Below are 19,270 nucleotides of genomic sequence, written 5' to 3' on the forward strand. Positions count from 1 at the left end.
TTACAAGAGGGCTAAGAATCTATAATCCAGTATGACTGACTTGGTTCAAAGTCTATCCCATTTCCATGATCTCTTTTCAAGAAAACGTCTCAGTAAAGTGATTTTCTTTTCTCCCCTTCTCCTCCAATCAGGGTTACTGTTCCCACTGAAACTTTTCCTATCAAGTTCACCAGTGACTTCAGTAATGTTTGCATCATTCTTACTTATGCCTGTTGTCGTGTCCTCTTTCACTATCAAAAATGTCCTGGTTAAAAAAGGAATTATGTGGTCACCCCATGAATGACTACAGTGCTAAAAACAATGATCAATTCTTAGTCCTCACCTTATTTGACATTACTGGATAGTTGATTATTTCCTCCTCCTAGAAGCACTTTCTTTGGTTAGCTTCTAGGATACCCCATTCCCTTGTTTACCAGTGAGCTCTCCTCCTCAAACTGCTTTGCTGGATACTATTGTTATTTCCCATATCCAGTGTGCCCAGGGTTTACTCCTTCCCTCTTCTAGCTATACTCATACTCCAAGTAATCTCATTTAGTCCCTCGGATTTAAACATCTGAATAATGACTCCCAAATTCATATTGCCACCCCTGACTTCTCTCTTCGACTTCTAAGTAGGCTATCCACCTGCCCATGTGATCTCTTAGTGTCTAATAGGCACCTAAAATTCAACATATCTAAAACCAAGCTCCCAATTCCTACCCATATCACCACTACACAGCCAAACCTCTTCTCCCATCTTCTCTAGTATGTCAGTTAAATAATATTATCCAGTTTTTTAGACCCATAAATGTTGTGTGATCTTTAACTTTTTCTCTCATACTACTTATCTAGCCCATAAGCTAATTTTGTTGGTACTACCTTTATTTCACATCAAAAATGAAATATCTTCCACTGCCATCATGCTAGTCCAAGCTATAAATATTCTTCCCCCTGGCTATTAAAATAACTGAACTGGTCTCCCTTATTCCAATCTTGCCCTCTTATATATAGTCTATTCTCCACATGGAAACCAAAGTAAACCCTTTAAAACATAACTCTAATCATACCACTAACTTAAAAGCTCCCATGGCATCCTACCACACTTGAAATAAAATCCCAAGTTCTCATCACAGCATCTGACTACTCAGAAGTAATCTCTACTACTCTCTGACCATCTACTCACTCCAATTATAAAACCTTCTAGCTATTCCTCAATCACAGCAAGCACATTCAATCTTGAAAGCTTAACACTTTTCTTTTCCTCTCCCTGAAGTGTTCTTCCTCTTATATTTGCACAACTTGTTACCTTATTTCATGAAGGTATTTGCTCAAGTGTTCTTTTTCAGAAAAGCCTAAAACTCAGTAGGGTCCTAATAACTCTACTTAAAAAAGTTTTATAATTTTATTTCTATTTTCCCCTTACACTCAAATAATTTATATGTCACTACCTGATACTGTATATTTAATCATTTATTAATTCTATTTTCCTCACTAGAATGTGGACTTCAAGACATTAGAGACTAATCTCTTTTTTCACTGCCATTTCTCAATGTTTAGTCCATTGTACAAACTCAGTAAATATTTGTCAAATAATTGCATTATTCATGGAAGGGAACATAAATGAATACAGGCATCTGTACATATATAAATCTGTAAGCCCTGAGTCTTACCAGCTGCCCTCATTACTTGAACATGATGATGTCACTTGACATGTGTCATACATATCTGCTCAAGGTAAACAAAGATATAAGACTTACTGTCAGTATAGAAAATGACTCTATTGCCAGACCACACAGTTTAAATCCCAGCCCTGCCACTGACTGCAGAAAAGACCTTGGACAAGCCACTTACTGGCTCTTTGCATTACCTTTGTCATTCAAATGAAGATAGAAACTATATATACCTGATAGTGTTGAAAAGATTAAATGAATTTATATATATGCAAATCACTTTGAACAGTGACAACATAATAAATGCTATACAAACGTTAGCTGTTATTATTGCTATGTATAACTTTGAGAAATAAGAATAATAGTATCTTTCTATTTTTAGAGAAAAGTATCTGTAAATAGTTTGAGTAACATTCATTTTTCTGTGTACATTGCTGACATTCAAGAACTAAGCATATCTTGTAACATCTCTAAAATTACTCAAAGAGATTTACTCTTTTAAAAGACAGAGACCCCTCAAATTCAGTCTGTAAACCACTTCATACCAAAAAACAGCATCTATAACATAAAAGTAACTGTATAATAAACAGAAGCAAAAAAACTGCTAGTATTATAATAAAACATGCACACAAAGCAAAAGTCAAAACTCAGTAAATAATAGGAGTAGGAAAAATAATGACTATTTTTAAAATTAAAAATAAGTTTTAGTGTGTGAGGGAAAAAAAATCGTATCATACAAAAGTCTCTAACAAAGTTCAACTAAAACTATTGCTTAGAATGCTGGCTCCCAATCTTCTCCAAATCCCACTATTTATGCTCCCCTCCCACACTGACTTGTATAATAAATAAGATATTACAAACTGGTGGAGGGTGACTTCTGAGGCTAGGTCATAAAAAACACTGTACTACCATCATGCTTTGTTGAATCACTTCCTGTGGAGGAAGCTACTCGCTATATTGTAAAGACACTCAAGCAACTCTTTGGAGAGGCCTCTTGCTAACAGCCATGTGAGTGAGTCACCTTACAGGTGGGTCCTCTAGCCTCAGGAAAACCTTCAACAACCTGACTGACAGCTTCAGTGCAACAAATGAGAGACTGCATCTCAGCACCACCCTGCATAGCTGCTCTCAAATTCCTAACCTACAAAAACTATCAGATAATAAATGTTTATTAATTTTGAGCCACTAAATTCTGAGATAATTTCTCATACGTCAGTAGAGACTTAATAGATTAAGAAAGAAATTCCATGAGTCATTCAATCTGAAAACATCTGAAAAAAGCTTCTAGGTCAGATGGTAGAAGGTATATTTGCAAAACAAAAAGTAAATGACATGAGAGGCAGTCCTAAAGGAGACTCATCCAGGTCTCACGTTGAATAAGCACATGCCTTTTGAACAGCATTTTTATTAGAAGACTTACAATCTGAAGAAGTAACTGACCATTCCTGAATAAACAAGTTTTCATTCATGGAAATAATATTCAAATATATTTGTCTAAATCATGGAAAGAGCCCAAATGTCCATCAACTGATAAATGGATAAAGAAGATGTGGTTTATATATACAATGAACTACTACTTGGCAACAAGACACAGTGAAATCCTGCCATTTGCAACAATGTGGATGGAACTGGAGGGTTTTTTTTTGCTAAGTGAAATATATGTCAAAGAAAGACAGACATCATATTTTTTCGCTGATAAGTGGAACTTGAGAAACTTAACAGAAGACTATGGGGGACAGTTTCAAACAGAGAGGAAGGCAAACCCATGAGAGACTCTTAAATTCAGAGAACAAACTGAGGGTTAATGACAGGTGCAGGGAGAAGGAAAAATGGGTAATGGGCATTGAGGAGGACAACTGTTAGGATGAGCACTGGGTGTTGTATGTAAGTGATGAATCACAGGAATCTATATCCCTGAAACCAAGAGCACACTGTGTACACTGTATGTTAGCTAACTTGACAATAAATTATATTAAAATATAATATAAGAGAACTGGAGCATGCAGGACTATTTCACAAACTTCTGTCAATTCAATTGGTTTGATAGACCATTCCAAGTATTACCCCCAATTAATTCTTATTTCTCCTTAAATTTTAAGATTGTAAGAAGACTATCCGAGGTTAGTTATTTTCTAAAATGATAGGACATTATGACTTGTGACCCATCGTTAAATAATACCAAAATTAGGGGCACCCGGGTGGCTCATCGTTTAAGTGTCCAACTTGGGCTCAGGTCATGATCTCCCGGTTTGTAAGTTTGAGCCCTGCATCGGGCTCTGTGCTGACAGCTCAGAGCCTAGAGCCTGTTTCAGATTCTGTGTCTCACTCTCTCTCTGCCCCTCCCCTGCTCATAGTCTATCTCTCTCTCCATTTCTCAAAAAATTAAAAAAATTTATTTAATAAATAATGTTTAATAATAAACATTGAGATAAAAATTTAATAATAATAAAAATTTAATAATAATAAATTAGTCATATAACAGCATGACACTGGAAAAGGGATATTAGAATCTATACGGGTAGTTTTTTCCACTTCCATGTATAAAGATTTATCCAATATAACATAACACTGAGACATATAATTAACAGATTTAATATCTTAATTAAAAACAAAAGCAAATCTAGGGGAGCATGGGTGGCTCAGTGGGTTAAGCATCTGACTTTGGCTCAGGTCATGATCTTGTGGTTTGTGAGTTCAAGTCCCACATCAGGCTCTGTGCTGACAATTCAGAGCCTGGAACCTGCTTCAGATTCTGTGTCTCCCTCTCTCTGCCCCTCCCCTGCTCATGCTCTCTCTCTCTCTCTCTCTCTCACTCAAAGAATAAATAAACATTAAAAAAAGTTAAAAAACAAATAAAAGCAAATCTAAAACTTAAGAAGGGGAACAAAATCTTAACCTTGTATATCTTCACTTTCAAAGTCCTCTTCAATATTTACAGATGTGGGGTCGCCAAACTGTGGTTTTCAACCAAAAAGCAAGAAAAAATTATCTTAAACATAAAGCAAAAAATCATTTGTTATACAAATTGGGGGGTGGGTCCTTGATTTTTTTAAATAAAGTAAGTTTCTCTGGACCCATTTCTGAATGATTCTTGTTTCTTTTAATCTACTTTTAGGAAATTTATTTGTGGAAAATGTCATGAAACAAGACATTGAATTACATGTGGTAGTTCATTACATTTCTCCACTCCAACAAATGTGAGTTATCCCCATTAATAGAGGGAAGGACAGACTTAGGTGAACTTTACGGTGTATATATATATACGGTATATATACACACACATATACATACATATATATATATATGTATATATGTATGTATATATATATATATAAAAGACATAAACTTTTATTAAAATATGTAATTTTAACATACATTATGGGTTTCTGTCCAGATAAAGAAGAGAAAGCAAGTAAGAGTGCCAGGAAAGAACTATAGAAGGTTGCCGCTTTCGGGGCGCCTGGGTGGCGCAGTCGGTTAAGCGTCCGACTTCAGCCAGGTCACGATCTCGCGGTCCGTGAGTTCGAGCCCTGCGTCAGGCTCTGGGCTGATGGCTCAGAGCCTGGAGCCTGTTTCCGATTCTGTGTCTTCCTCTCTCTCTGCCCCTCCCCCGTTCATGCTCTGTCTCTCTCTGTCCCAAAAATAAATAAACGTTGAAAAAAAATTAAAAAAAAAAAAAAAAGAAGGTTGCCTCTTTCACAGTTTTTTATTTATTTGTTTATTTCATTTAATTTTTTTTTTAAAGTTTATTTATTTTGTGACAGAGAGACAGCGTGAGGAGGGGAGGAGCGGTGAGAGAGGGAGACACAGAATCTGAAGTAGGCTCCAGGCTCTGAGCTGTCAGCACACAGCCCATGCGGGACTCGAACTGACAGACCACGAGATCATGACCTGAGCCAAAGTCCTACGCTCAACCGACTGAGCCACTCAAGCACCCTCACGTTTTTTTTTTTCTTTTTTCTTTAAATAAAAATCCAATTTGCAAAAGTTCACGGCAATACTTCTATAGACACCAATTTATACTGGGTAACCACAAGACGTAGCACATGAAAACACGCTAATGTTCCTGCCTTTAGGAAATATGTTCCCCAGCAAGATTCATGAGCTCAAACACTGGAACTCACTATTTTACACACCACCGTAAGAAGCATACCCTTAAGACAATGGCCTTGGGGCGCCTGGGTGGCTCAATTGGTTAAGGTCCAACTTAGGCTTAGGTCATGATCTCCCAGTTTGTGAGTTTGAGTCCCGAACCGGGCTCTGTGCTGACAGCTCGAACCTGGAGCCTGCTTCGGATTCTGTGTCTCCCCCTCTCTCTCTGCCCTTCCTATGCTTGTTCTGTGTCTCTCTGTCTCTCTCTCTTAAAAATAAATAAATAAACGTTAAAAATAAAAGACAACGGCCTTTTCCTTAAGGAAATACAATATGGGTACAAAGTGTATAAAAACAAGAGAATCGGGAAAGATATGATGATAAGCTGTTAAATTAAGGAAAATGATTCATTAAAAAATAGGGGCGCCTGGGTAGCTCAGTCGGTTAAGCATCAGACTTCAGCTCAGGTCATGATCTCACAGTCTGCAAGTTCGAATCCCATGTCGGGCTCTGTGCTGACAGCTCAGAGATTGGAGACTGCTTCAGATTGTATCTCCCTCTCTCTCTGCCCCTCATCTGCTCACACTCTCTCTCTTTCTCAAAAATGAACACACAAAAAATTTTTTTAAAATAAACCAAAGTGTCGACAGTATGTATATTATGTGTCTGTGTGTGTGTGTGTGTTGGGTATGTATGTAAACTCTGTAGTCTTCAATCCTAAAAAAATAAAGATTTGGGTAAATTAAAAATTTGACAGTAAATAGAGAAAGATGTATAGGTTGTCCTGAGATATGATGTGGTTGGGAATGAAGAAAAGAGGCAGGGCTACAAACCTGCCATTCGGGGTATAGGTTACAATTAAAAAGAAATGGTTCCAAGTTGTACTATCTTACAAAGGATTCACTTCTCTGAAATGATTAGATAGAAGGAATTTCATTCTCTGAAAGATTCTATGCAGGACCATTTATTGCTTCTTGATATAATTTCTGACACAGTACATACAAACTCAAGGAAAAAGATGGTGAGCCTCAATAACATGTTTTTGTTATTCTAGGATTTTAAGTACACATGTTAAAGGCCTATTGAAATTTTTTACATAAAAATTTTATATCTACTGAATAAAAACTGTAAGGGTAAGGAAAAAAATAAGAAAAAAAAGATAAAAGAAAGCTTAAGAAGAAGATATCAAAATTGCTTAAGTATATTCAAATCATATAAAAAAGAATGGAAAGGGTAAAGCAGTATCACACTTTTGAAAACTGTCAGTTGATAACTGAAGATTTAAAATGAACTATGGTAGTTATGGAGAAAGCAAAAAATAAAATGTTAAAAATTAAAAATTAAGACAAACTGCCAAACAAAACAATGTTACCACTAAGTAAGGCAATCTTACCACTACTATCAGTGACATTACTGGGAAGCCACTTGTAATTTTCGATGTTAGTTGTTGCTTCTAATAATGGATATCTTGGAATTTCTTAGAAAAACTCTATGTGCTGGTTCTGGGATCCCTTCTGTCCTTAGAATCAAGCTTCTTCCATTTGTTTTGTGTTTTAGGATGCTGCTTAAATTGGTCTGAAAAAGGACTCTTCCACACCTTCCCCAACCCAAAATCTCTGAATACCACTATTTCACAATACTATAAAAACTGAGAACTATTTGGATGAAATAAAACATGTAATTCTTTGATAGATCAAACAGAAGAAACCGTTAAGTGGGTACTATTAATTACTTCTTTACTATTTATCTGAGCATCTAAATAGACTCTCCTTACTATTAAAAAAGCACAACTGGAAGGATGTAAAAGACTATACACTACTGGAGGACAGGACTACATATACCATTTCACAGCACCCTCACTGCAGTCCCATGATGACTGGGGTGTTAATTTTATAATACATTTGTTCTCCCTGAATGGATCATCGCACAGAAATAATAACAAGTATATATAGCATACCTGCTCTTTGATGGAGTCTTACTCTATGTACCATTTCAACAATAAAAACGTTTTGCTCCCACTGTGGCATATTTCAAAATGTGTCAGCATGTGCATCTGTTCAAGCATTAGTGCCTATGAAAGGGATGCTTTTCATCTTTTCAAATTTTCTAATAAGAACATTGTATTGATTTTTTAAAAAAACATCAAGAAACCTACCGAGGTTCCAACAAAAAAAATATATAAGTATCTTTTTACTTTTAAAAAGATGGATTACAAAAAGCAGAAATATGAAAAAAAAAAGACAAAAAATCTCTAAGAAAATTTGCAAATGCTATTTTACCTTCACTGTTACTAAAATTTTCTGAAAGTTAACAAGTTAATATTTCATTCAGATCACCTGAAGCAGAGACTTCATAGGTGTAAAGCTTTGCAATCTTCATATATTTCATTCATTTTTAGAGTGCTTCGCATTGAAAATATAAACATTCTTGATCCCACATCCAAAATCCAATATCTGATTATATGAATAAGTCATTTATAAAATAAGTTTTAAAAAGGAAAAGGAAAAAAGATATTTTCAGAGATGAAATTTACCACTAGAATTTGGGAAATTCATACCTCATCAGTGTTGTAGATAATCTGGAGTCCTGAGGAAATCATTTCCACAAGGTAAAGGAGATAGAGTGACACTGTATTTATCTGAAAAACAATATTAAAAGGTTAAAGGAAATAACAGAAAGACTATGTTATGAAGGAGCTAAAATTACAAGTCATTTGCTCTAATAGTGGCAAACAAAAACTATTTCTTTTTTTAGTTCCTAATAAAATCCCAGCTTTGAATATAAAACTCTAAAATCCTCAAATTCCCTGTGATGGTTAATATCTGATTAGGAAAATGGCCACAAATAGAACTGTTAGCAACTGTTTCTGTAACATTTGTTTTAGAAGATTTATTTTCAAATTCTGAATCTAATGTACCCTACTTTGAAGTAGTTTTGCCCCACAGGCAGCTATGTAATGTCAATTCATCTCAAATGTATGTAAATGAAAAAGTTATTTGGCATGTAAGACATTAGGACTTTGCCAGTACACCATAAATAATAGGCAGCAAATCTTGAAAACAGTCTTATTCTCAGAGAATGCACAATTGATGTAAGCAACTGCAGGGACATACTGATTTTAATCAATGGTATAGCATAGAATTTAAAATATATTTATGAACAAATGAGTTTTATAAACAAATGACTTACTTTTTTCTTTTAGTCTGTCTATTAAAGATAGACATTATATGATAGAAAAGAAAATAAAGACAATAATGTCCACTTTAACAAAAAAGATTCTCACAAAAATCCTGAAGGGGATGTGTAAATTGTCTTAAGTAAACAACTAGTGAAAGATAAACACTACAACAAAGACAAACCTTGAAAATATGCTAAAGAAGCCAGTCACAAAAGACCATATATTGTATGATTCCATGTATATGAAATTTACAGAATAGGAGTATTTATAGAAATAGAAAGACTGGTGATTGCCTAGGGCGGGGGGCTTTGGGGGAGATGGGGAGTGACTGCTAATGAGCACAGATTTCTTTATGGGATAATGAGAATATTCTGAAATTGACTATGATAGTGGTTATACAACTCTGTATTATAAAAACCAATGAATTGTACACTTTAAATAGGTGAATTGTATGTTATATGAATTGTTTCTTAATAAAGCTGTTATATAATAAACAAATACATATATAGGAAACAGTAAAAAATTAGCTAGGAAAATGATTATTTAAAAACAAAGAGAAAGCACACTGTAATTTTATCCTTATGTGATTCTAACCCAGAAGATTATGACCCTCCCACAGCTTTGGTGTCTTGTACCTTCCTTGACTTTCCTCCAATCCTTACCAAGGAACTGACAGAAAGCTGGGGCAGAAAATTATTTGTGTCTGAGACGCCTTGGACAAAGCATGCCTGTGCTATCAGGTGTGTTGGGTATCTTTGCCCAATCATCTTTGCCTTAGACATCTTTGTCACAAGCATTTTACTGCAAACATTTTCAGTGTGTATATTTTCTCCACTAAACTAAATGGCCATGAGGCAATTTGGCTGTAAAAGATAAAAAAATAACTGGTTGACAGTTTGATTTGACAGTTTGGTTTTATTTCTCCATTGATGTGAAACTCCCACTTTTATATTATATGTCTTATATTTTCATAATCATCTTTTTGTATTCCATACTTTTTATATTATATAAATCTTAGACCTCATAATGGTCTATGTAATGACACAGAGTTTTGAACCCACATTTCCCAGAGAACCATCAAATGTCTAGGAATAAACATGTGACAAGATGCCAAGAACAAACAACAGGGTAGATGTCTTTCACAACGCAATGCAAAGACCAATTACAAATATGCACCCTAGTATTTGGAAACTGATATCCCTCTCAGTGAAGGAAGAATTTTCGTGAATAATGAAAAAAATTAATGCCAAATGAGGAGAAAATCAATAAGTAAGAAAGATGTATTAACTCTGAACCAAAGATTTTGAAAACAAATGCTCAGGTACATCCAAAAAGTAAAACCAGTTATTTGCACAATGTTCCCATGAATCTATACATATTTTAAATGCATTTAGCGTTTGGTATTTCACAAAAAAGACTTTTTAATTTTGTCATTCGTTTTTCATGTTATATTATGTCCTTTTTAATGTCCCTCTTTTATTTTTGTGATTTTATCTTTCAAAGTAAAATTGCCTTACAGCCAATTAGTTATGCGGTGAAAATACATGCAGTGAAAATTCTTGCAGCAAAGATGCTCACTGAAACTACCTAAAACCACCACCAGGTCCTGGCAGAGTAGGTGGCTCTCTCAGGAAGCAGAACTATCCTAGATGTCTCCTGACTTCTCAGCATTCAAAGTCCAGTGGGGGTAAGGGTCTTGTCAAGGTCCAAGTAAGCCAGACAGAAAGATACAAGATTCTGGGTTTAGGTTTTTTAGACTGACATAAACTTTTGAGTGGCCCTTCTCAGAACATGGTGGAAAAGAGCTTCAAACCACTGCCAGGTTTACCCAAATATTTTCTTACATGTAAACACTGATACTGGCCTATTAGAAATGACTTCAAAGGAATTTCATCACTATGGATAACCATTTACAAACTACACTTCCAAGAGCTCTTTGCTCTCATTTCTGGGATGCTTCTGTGAGAAAATATCATCAAGTGGCAAACTGTACAGAAACAGCCAAATAACAGGTTGACCAGCATTTATTTAAAATCTGCTATGAGCCAGGCACTAAGCTTAAATTCTGGGATACAAAAATAAATGAACCATTATCTTCTGGAAATCCTATTTCAAACAGTAAACATATTTGTCAAAGCAAAAGGTACATAAAACCTAATTATGTTATAATTATAAGGAGAAGGTTGAGCAACATATAATACTAATAATTCCCCAAGGAATTGGTTAGAAATAAGTGTAAGTTTCTGCCACATAGAAATGGGGACACTGTGCTTTCTATGTCTACAGAAGTCATACTAAAGTAAGACATTTCAGATCTCTAGAGAGAGAGGGACTATAAAAAGGACATACTCTTATTTTAGTAAGGAATATATGAATAATAAGTATTCTGTCCTAAAGACAGCAGAATCAAATGATGAGCAGGAAGAAAACTCATTAAAGATAAATAGCATATATAATACTTATAACCTAAAAACAAGGCAACAGGATGTCCAGCTAAAAGGAGTACACAGATACGAGAAAAAAAAAAGTGAAAACAAAACAAAATCCTACAGTGCATGGTTAGCCTAGGTATAAATTTTAATATAATATATAAGACAAAATTTATAGACTCCAGCAATGCCTTTTGGAATTACATTTTAGGGGTATGTTTATAGCTTTGTTGAAGGTTGACATATCAAAAATGAGCTGTCATGTAACAAAAATTTCTGATTTGCTGTTATATCACTGTCAACTGTCTTTTATTCCCTAGTTCCTACGTGTTGAAGTACTTCTAAATTTTATAAGTGCAAGCTTTTGTCATGGAAAGAACTGTGAGAGCCCTTCTTTTAGACAGTAATAATATTATAAACCATCCACTTGCCCTTTTTTGCTTGCAGACCAAGACCTCAGTCTGACTTAATGCTCAATCACAATAACTAACTCAGCCCTGGCAGTTTTCATTTCACTTCTCCATTTTATGGTTGGTTTTCTACTTTTATTTTAAACAATTTATGAAATCTACTTTATGAAATTTATAAATACCCTAAAATCTTCTACAACCTGAGTGCACACAGAGAAGAAGAAAACCTGTAGTCTTCTCCTTTTACCTGAAGATGGCCATATTCCTCATGGGAGAGGATCTCATCTCCCGTATGCACATTGAAAACAGAGTGAAGACAGGTTGCTGGGCGTGGGTCCTGCTTAAACTGCTGGACCTAGAATCAAACACAAAATTCAAATAGTACTCATAACTCACATTTTCATCCAACTTTGGAAGTTATAAATTATTTTTCATGAAACTTTTTAATGATGAAAGCTATAGCTTAAAAGCAGAGGACAGAGCAAAGCAGAAATGTTATTTTTTTCTAAAGAAAGCAAACAGAAAAAAACTCATAACTACTAATTTTAATAGTTAACATGATTGTTGAATATTTAATTATTTCACAAATAGCAAATAAAGTGTAGTAGGGACCTTGTTAACGTGGTAGCAATGGCTTTTGCAACCGTTTTGTATCATTTTATTTTAGAGTCAAATAATGGTTTAGTCTGTGGGACAGAATTTCAGTGATTACAACCCACTGTATTGCTATTTGAAAATGCTTCTATGATACTCAATGAAAAAGTGCTTCAAATCTCATTCTAATTCAGTTGGTGTACAAAACTTCAAATGCTATTTCCTTCTCTAAGGATCACAAATTGTAACCTATGCTCCTTTCTTTTTATTTCCTTTGCCACATATACTCTCCTTACAAGGCACCAATTCCAAGAGAACATAGATCATACCTGTACTTATCAACTGCATATAAAATCTAACCATTTTAGAATACTAAGTAAATGCTAAATGACCTAACAAACTCCAAGGGAAAAAAAAAATCTATCTACTTTTTTAGGGCTTGTTCAATTCAATTCGGCAAACATTTTCTGATACCAATCATATGCCAAGTAGTATGCCAGCCCCTGAAATTATGAGATGAATAAAAACAGAGAATGGATAGAATAACAAAGCTATATGTGAAGCTTTTCCTCCTTGAAAAGATATGTGATGATAATATCTGCATGGTTATGACTTTGTCTTGTTTCACTTGGCTAAGAAAGCACATGGAGCTATATTCTCTTCCTCACCTTCAAATTTCTTCTCATATTTAAAACTCTATCTCCAAAAAACACCTTCTTTTATAAAGTCCCTTCTGAACTGTACCTCAAATTCCTTTCCTTGGACTCCTACATCAGGGTGCTTATTCTTCAAAATTTCTTCTTTTTATACACTCTTACTATCTTTAAGCTTCTACAAGTTACACTATCCGATATGGAGCTACTAGCTACAGGCAACTAATTAAATTACAATTAAACAAAGTTTAGAAATTCAGTCCCTCATTTACACTGACTACATATCAAATAGCCGTATGTGCTTAGTGGCTTCTTCAAAGTTCAACACAGTAATACAGAGCATGTCTACCATCACAGAAAGTTCACTGGACACTACTGTGCTAAAGGGCTAATATATTTTTGCACACCCTCAAGAGCCCTGCAAATACCCCATAAACAAATGCATAGCCTTCCTTATGACTGAAGTCAAGAAAATGAAAGCAAGGCCCTACCATTAGATAGTTAGGAATGAGAGGATGAGGATGAAGGTAGAGATGTATATCTTCTATCTATAAAATGACCAAGACATCCAGTATTAACAGAAGAAGATGAGAAGGCTATCCATTCTCAGTATCTGAAACTGCTGGCAACAGTCTTAGGCTACACAAATAGAAATCAATGTAGTCACCCCTTTTACACTACCATGATTATTATCTCAAAGTGATGAACATTACTCTGGGCTCTCAGACAAAAATATGCTTAAATTAAAATAAAATACATTTTGCCTATTGATAAAGATCTAAAAGAATAAGGTTTTTATCAGTTTAAGAAAGTTATTACGACAGGGCACCGGGGTGGGTAAGTCATTTAAGTGTCCAAACCTTGATTTCAGTTCAGGTCATGGTCTTAACAGTTCATGAGATTGACCCCTGTGAAGGGCTCTGCGCTGACAGCTTGGAGACTGTTTGGGATTCTCTCTCTCTCCGTCTGTCTCTACCCATCCCATGCTTGTATGAGCTCTCTCTCTCTCTCAAAATAAGTAAATAAACATTAAAAAAAAAAGTTATTGCTACAGTTGATAACATAGTGTTTGTCATTTGTCTTCAAGTTACACAAGTACCCAGTATGAGAATTTATATTCAATCACTGTGCCAGGGGAAAAAAAGAAGACCCAGACTATAGAAGCTTTGAAAATTAATGAGGCATTATTATACGTGAATTGTAGAGAACTATTCTTGAAATCAGTAAAAAAACAAAACAAAAACAAAAACAAACAAACAAACAAACAAAACAGGGGACATTAATCAGTATTTTATATGTTGGGCACCTGGAAAGGAAAATAAAAATAAAGAATAATTAAGGCAAATTTTTCTAAACCAAAAAAATCTAAAATAATGTTTTCTCAACTTGTATTTTTAGATTTTTCCTGGAAACTTAAATAATTGTGAATGAACAGCTTATCATTTATGAAAAGGTGAGTAATTTGTCATCCATTCTTAATTTATAGACCTAACACAGAATTTAGGTGGGAATATCATCTCATAAGGAAATCCCGGAAGAATAAATTTTATAAAATTTTAATGACTTTTAATAAACTAGAAACTACTCAGTAACATTTTAGACAAATTTTTTATATAGATAGCTAGGGACAGAAACATTCATAGCCCATTATAAAGGAAATCTTTGCCTTCCAAACTACTCAAAGCAAATTGAATTTATTTTGAAAAATTCTGAATACTTCTCCCAGGGGTGGGGGTGGGGGTGGGGGTGGGGATGGTATTAGAAAATAGAGTAAATGAGAGAATATGAACATTTAAAGGTAAAAAACAATTCCTAATATGACTAAGTAGGCATTAAGATAAGTGGAAAGATAATAATAGAAATCAGATTGCTCTACATTCTGCAAATCAAGGACAACTCTATTCATTCAAATGCATAATGAATTAAAATCTTTTCAGTAGTATTTTTAGAAAATGTGTCAGGAAGCATGTCATGATTTTACTTCAGAAGACAAAGAAAATAAACCTTAAAGTCAAATAAAAAATTATTGCTATAAATACACTTCACGTTAGTTTTACAAAAAAGGCAAAAAATATATATTTCACATTTTAAAATATGCAAACATATTTTAAATATTCTACTACATATTTCTACAGCTGCAGAATCATGAAGAAAATGGTGGGCATCAATGAGGTGAAGGTTTGGTAGCAGGCAGTGAGCTGGGCATGTGTGGTTAAATCTGAGTCAGTCCTTCACAGTCACATGTGAATTATGAAAATATCCTTCATTCCTACTCTAGAAGGTTATGGGGATCAGAAAAGATTACAACAATAAAAATGCTTTAAAATATGTAAAACCCTGTATTTTGTGGTATGCATACATACCTAATCCTAATATAATCTACACCTTCTTGCAACTCACATTTACTTTGTCTAACATCATAACTACATAAAGGAAAGAAATGTTAATTCTTTATAATTTAAGAAATTCAAGGCAGTTTAAGCTGTATTCAAAAGAACACATAATTGTGAAGATTGGTTAATAAGGTTGAGTAATATTCAGAAAGGGATATTAACAATTGGTTAAGCCACAAAGACCCTTTTTTATCATCATTTCCTTCCTTTTGATAAACATTACTTATTTAAGTCTGTCAGCTTGCTTAATAAACATATGAAATTCACTGGTCTCACAATGTTTCCTCGAGAAAAAAGTTAATTCACAGACATTAGGCATTCATGAGATGATAAATGTGAAATAAACAGTAAACTTCCCACACTTAGGAAAAAAAAATTAATCACAATTACTTCAATATATATAACATACTAGTTTAAGTCAAGTATGACAATATGATTTATTTCAAGCACTGAAAAATCTTTATAATAATGATTTGCAAAGTCAAATCTCAGTAGACAATTACAGGTTTGTTACATGTCTCTATTATGAGCTGGTGAATAAATTTACTTTTTCTGCCAACTAACATTTTCTTGTTGCCACATTCTGATAGAGTATAATTTTTTTTCAGTTTTGACTTCAGATACAGATCTTAAAAAAATATACAATCACAAAAACTTAATGTAATATTTACATAAAAACATAAAATATTAAGTGATAAAAACATAAAACATTCATAATTACTAATGTACATCTTTGCTACTGAATCATCAAACCTGGGGATGATCTTGGAGACTCATATACTCACTGATGTATATGGACCCAGGGACACAGATATATAGGTAAGTAGGAGAATTATCATCTTATATTTGCATAGAATCTTAGACTTTTTATTATGTATATTATTTTAATAATTATTATAATTACTGATTTTTATGTATATTATTTTACTTTCCACAATATCCCTGTAAAATCTGCTATTTTCTCAGCCAAAAATTCCTGTCCTCTTTACATGTAAATAATGAAGTATTTTTAAACTTCAATTAAGCCAGGGCAAGCACATGTGCAAAAGGATTTGGATAAGAATTTTCTTAAGTAATATATTGGTTACAATTATGGATATTGTAACGTTCCTGAGAAACTGAGTCTTTATCAAGCAAACACCAGATCCAACATACAAACAAATTAAAGCCTAAATAACAATTCTCAGTCACTTCTTGCTTACGGTGTTTCTTTAATTTCAGTATTTCAAACCCTGGGCTGGGAAGGCAGGGCTGTTTTAAGCTATCTAGACTGCTCTAGGATGTGAATTTGCCTTTTGAAAGTACATTCTTCTTTAGAAGATGCTATTGCCATACTGGTTAAATTAATCCTTCAGAACGATGTGAGAATTCCAGTCCACACTACAGTGTTTTACCTTATCGGCCTGACGCATATAGCAGTAGAGAATTCCTCTCATACATTTTATAGCCGAGTGCTCCAGCTCATGGGTCCTTCCCTTGTCATCATCAATGCGCCTGGGTAACAGAGATAACTCATGAAACAAATTGGAAATGCATTTGAAAAGGAAGCAGAGCTTCCAGTAATTAAGTATTTAACTATCTGACTAATCCTATGTTCTGGCCACATCTACTAATTCTGTAACAGTGAAACTCCATTTTCCCAACAGATGTAGAAATGCTGCAATAAAAAAAAAAAAAAAAAAAAAAAAAGTCCTATGATGAAACTTGTGTTGATTTCTCCTTCTTTTAAGGAAGTTAGCCAATTGCTTCAAAATAGCATACAATATTTCTACACTGACTCGACTAAAACTTTAAAGGATATTCTAAATTGGAAAAACCAACCAAAAGATTTTTTTTTTAATATGCTGTTACAGAGTAGAGGCGATTTTTAACACCAATCCCTTTAGGTTATACAATGGTTGGATTCAAGGCAACACAGATTAATGTAGGCACATGCGTTCTTTGGTCTACCATGTGTTTAATAATGTCAAGGTGGGCACTTTAGTCAAAGATTCCTTTAAAAAAAACACACATCCAGTATGACACATGATGTATTTGGGCAGTTTTATACTCTTGGGTCTTAGTTTAAAATCAATCGACCAATGTTTATATCTCTTGCATTTAAAAAGAAAAAAATCAGTTAAAATGTAACTATTTAGCAAGGTGAAGATATTCTTCTAACTTTAGGTTCCTTTTTTACCATGGATCAAAAGGTAGATGACACTTAACCATGACTGAAAAATGAAAGTAACTTATTTATTGTTTCACTGAATCTTAACTAAAATATCTGGCATTCATCCTCCCTTGATAAAAAGTATCACCCATCTCCTTAAAAAGTAGACTACAATTTCTTCCTATTCTAACTGCGAATCTCATATACCACTATGAGAAAAAATAATTATCATTTTAACATAGCACTGTCAATGTCAGACAAAAGTAAGTTGCTATTAGAATATCATTCCTTCCTCAAATGCAGGTACTGTAGTAAAACTACCATGACTTTGCTCTATGATCTATTTTTCTGTCTAATGTCCAACACAAGTGTTTTAATAGAGGCAAATTATAGCACAGGTAACAGTGGACCATACAAGAGAAAGAGCATACTTCGGGTAGAATAAAGTCAATGAAATCTGTGTGCAATTCCAACCTCATCTAAAAATAAAACAAAATAAAATTCAAGTTTTTCTAAAATTGTCTTTTTTAAGTTTATTTATTTATTTTGAGAGAGAGAGAGAGAGAGAAACCCAGGCAAAGAAAGAATCCCAAGGAGATTCCACCCTGACAGCCCCATTCAATGCAAGGCTCGAACTCACAAACTCTGAGATCACAACCTGGGCCAAAGTCAAGAGTCAGATACTTAACTGAAAGAACCACCAGGCACCCCATTAAATTGTCTTTAAAATAATTTTCTGCCCCTAATTTTAATAAGCATTTAACCAAAACTAAAATATTCCAGAATAAATCAGCCACTATGAAGAGTTCTTCTCTTTTAATGAAGTTCCCCTATTTCTCCTTTCTTCACCAAATAAAGTAGAAACCAGAAGAATATTTCACTTCTGACTGAGAAAGTAAAACAAACAAACAAACAAACAAACAAACAAAAACAGGTGCATTTGAGTAAAAACATTTAGGCTGCCAGGATACATTTATTACCTTTTCACAGATTTAAGGTGAATATGATGACCTGAAATAATTCCTTTATTTTCTACCAGGATCTAGCAATATTCCACTCTCCTTAATAAGCTCTGTGGAGGTAAACTCAAGTTTTAATATGATCTGATGAATACTTTTAATTCTAAAAAATGAATAAATGGAAGAATAATAATCCGTGAATTTACTTATCACACACTTCAAAAACATGTCCTAAAAACAAGGACATTTGCCTTCAAAACCATAATATTATCACCACACCCAAGGAATTTAATATTGTTACTAAATTATCTAACATATATGCTATATCAAATTTACCCAAAGATACCCAAGATATACCTTTTAGGATTTATTTCTAATGTGGGATACAATAAAAGATTGCATTTGAGTGCCATGTTTATTTCGTTGACTAATTTAACATTTTTGCCTTTTTCTTTTTTTAAATGAAGTATGATTAACATACAGTGTTATATTAATTTCAGGTGTATAATATAATGAGTCAACAATATGGTACTCAATATTCCTGAAGATAAGTGTATTCTTGATCTCCTTTATCTATTTCGCCTATCCCCCCCATTCACCTACCTACTCTCTGGCAACTACCAGTTTGTTACCTGCATTTAAGAGTATGGTTTTGGGGCGCCTGAGTGGCGCAGTTGGTTAAGCGTCCGACTTCAGCCAGGTCACGATCTCGCAGTCCGTGAGCTCGAGCCCCGCGTCAGGCTCTTGGCTGATGGCTCGGA

General features: G+C 34.1%; 1 protein-coding gene across 16 annotated transcripts in view; it reads right to left on the bottom strand.

Moving 5' to 3' along the window:
* PHKB (phosphorylase kinase regulatory subunit beta) overlaps positions 1-19,270 on the bottom strand; it is a 262,064-nt gene that overhangs the window by 182,682 nt on the left and 60,112 nt on the right. For 15 of the 16 annotated variants that reach the window (XR_007147237.1, XM_047834570.1, XM_047834577.1 and 12 more), the window contains 3 exons: positions 16,793-16,892; positions 12,006-12,113; positions 8,299-8,379 (listed from right to left, as the gene is read on the bottom strand). Coding sequence is in view for 15 of the 16 variants with exons in the window: in XM_047834570.1 (XP_047690526.1) it covers positions 8,299-8,379; positions 12,006-12,113; positions 16,793-16,892 (289 nt within the window). In the remaining variant the exon portion in view is untranslated. Of the gene's footprint in view, positions 1-8,298; positions 8,380-12,005; positions 12,114-13,865; positions 13,927-16,792; positions 16,893-19,270 lie in introns of those variants that run through there. The other variant, XM_047834574.1, reaches the window with a different exon arrangement.

Source organism: Prionailurus viverrinus, chromosome E2 (assembly GCF_022837055.1).
Source record: "Prionailurus viverrinus isolate Anna chromosome E2, UM_Priviv_1.0, whole genome shotgun sequence".
NCBI classification, from domain to species: Eukaryota; Metazoa; Chordata; class Mammalia; order Carnivora; family Felidae; genus Prionailurus; species Prionailurus viverrinus.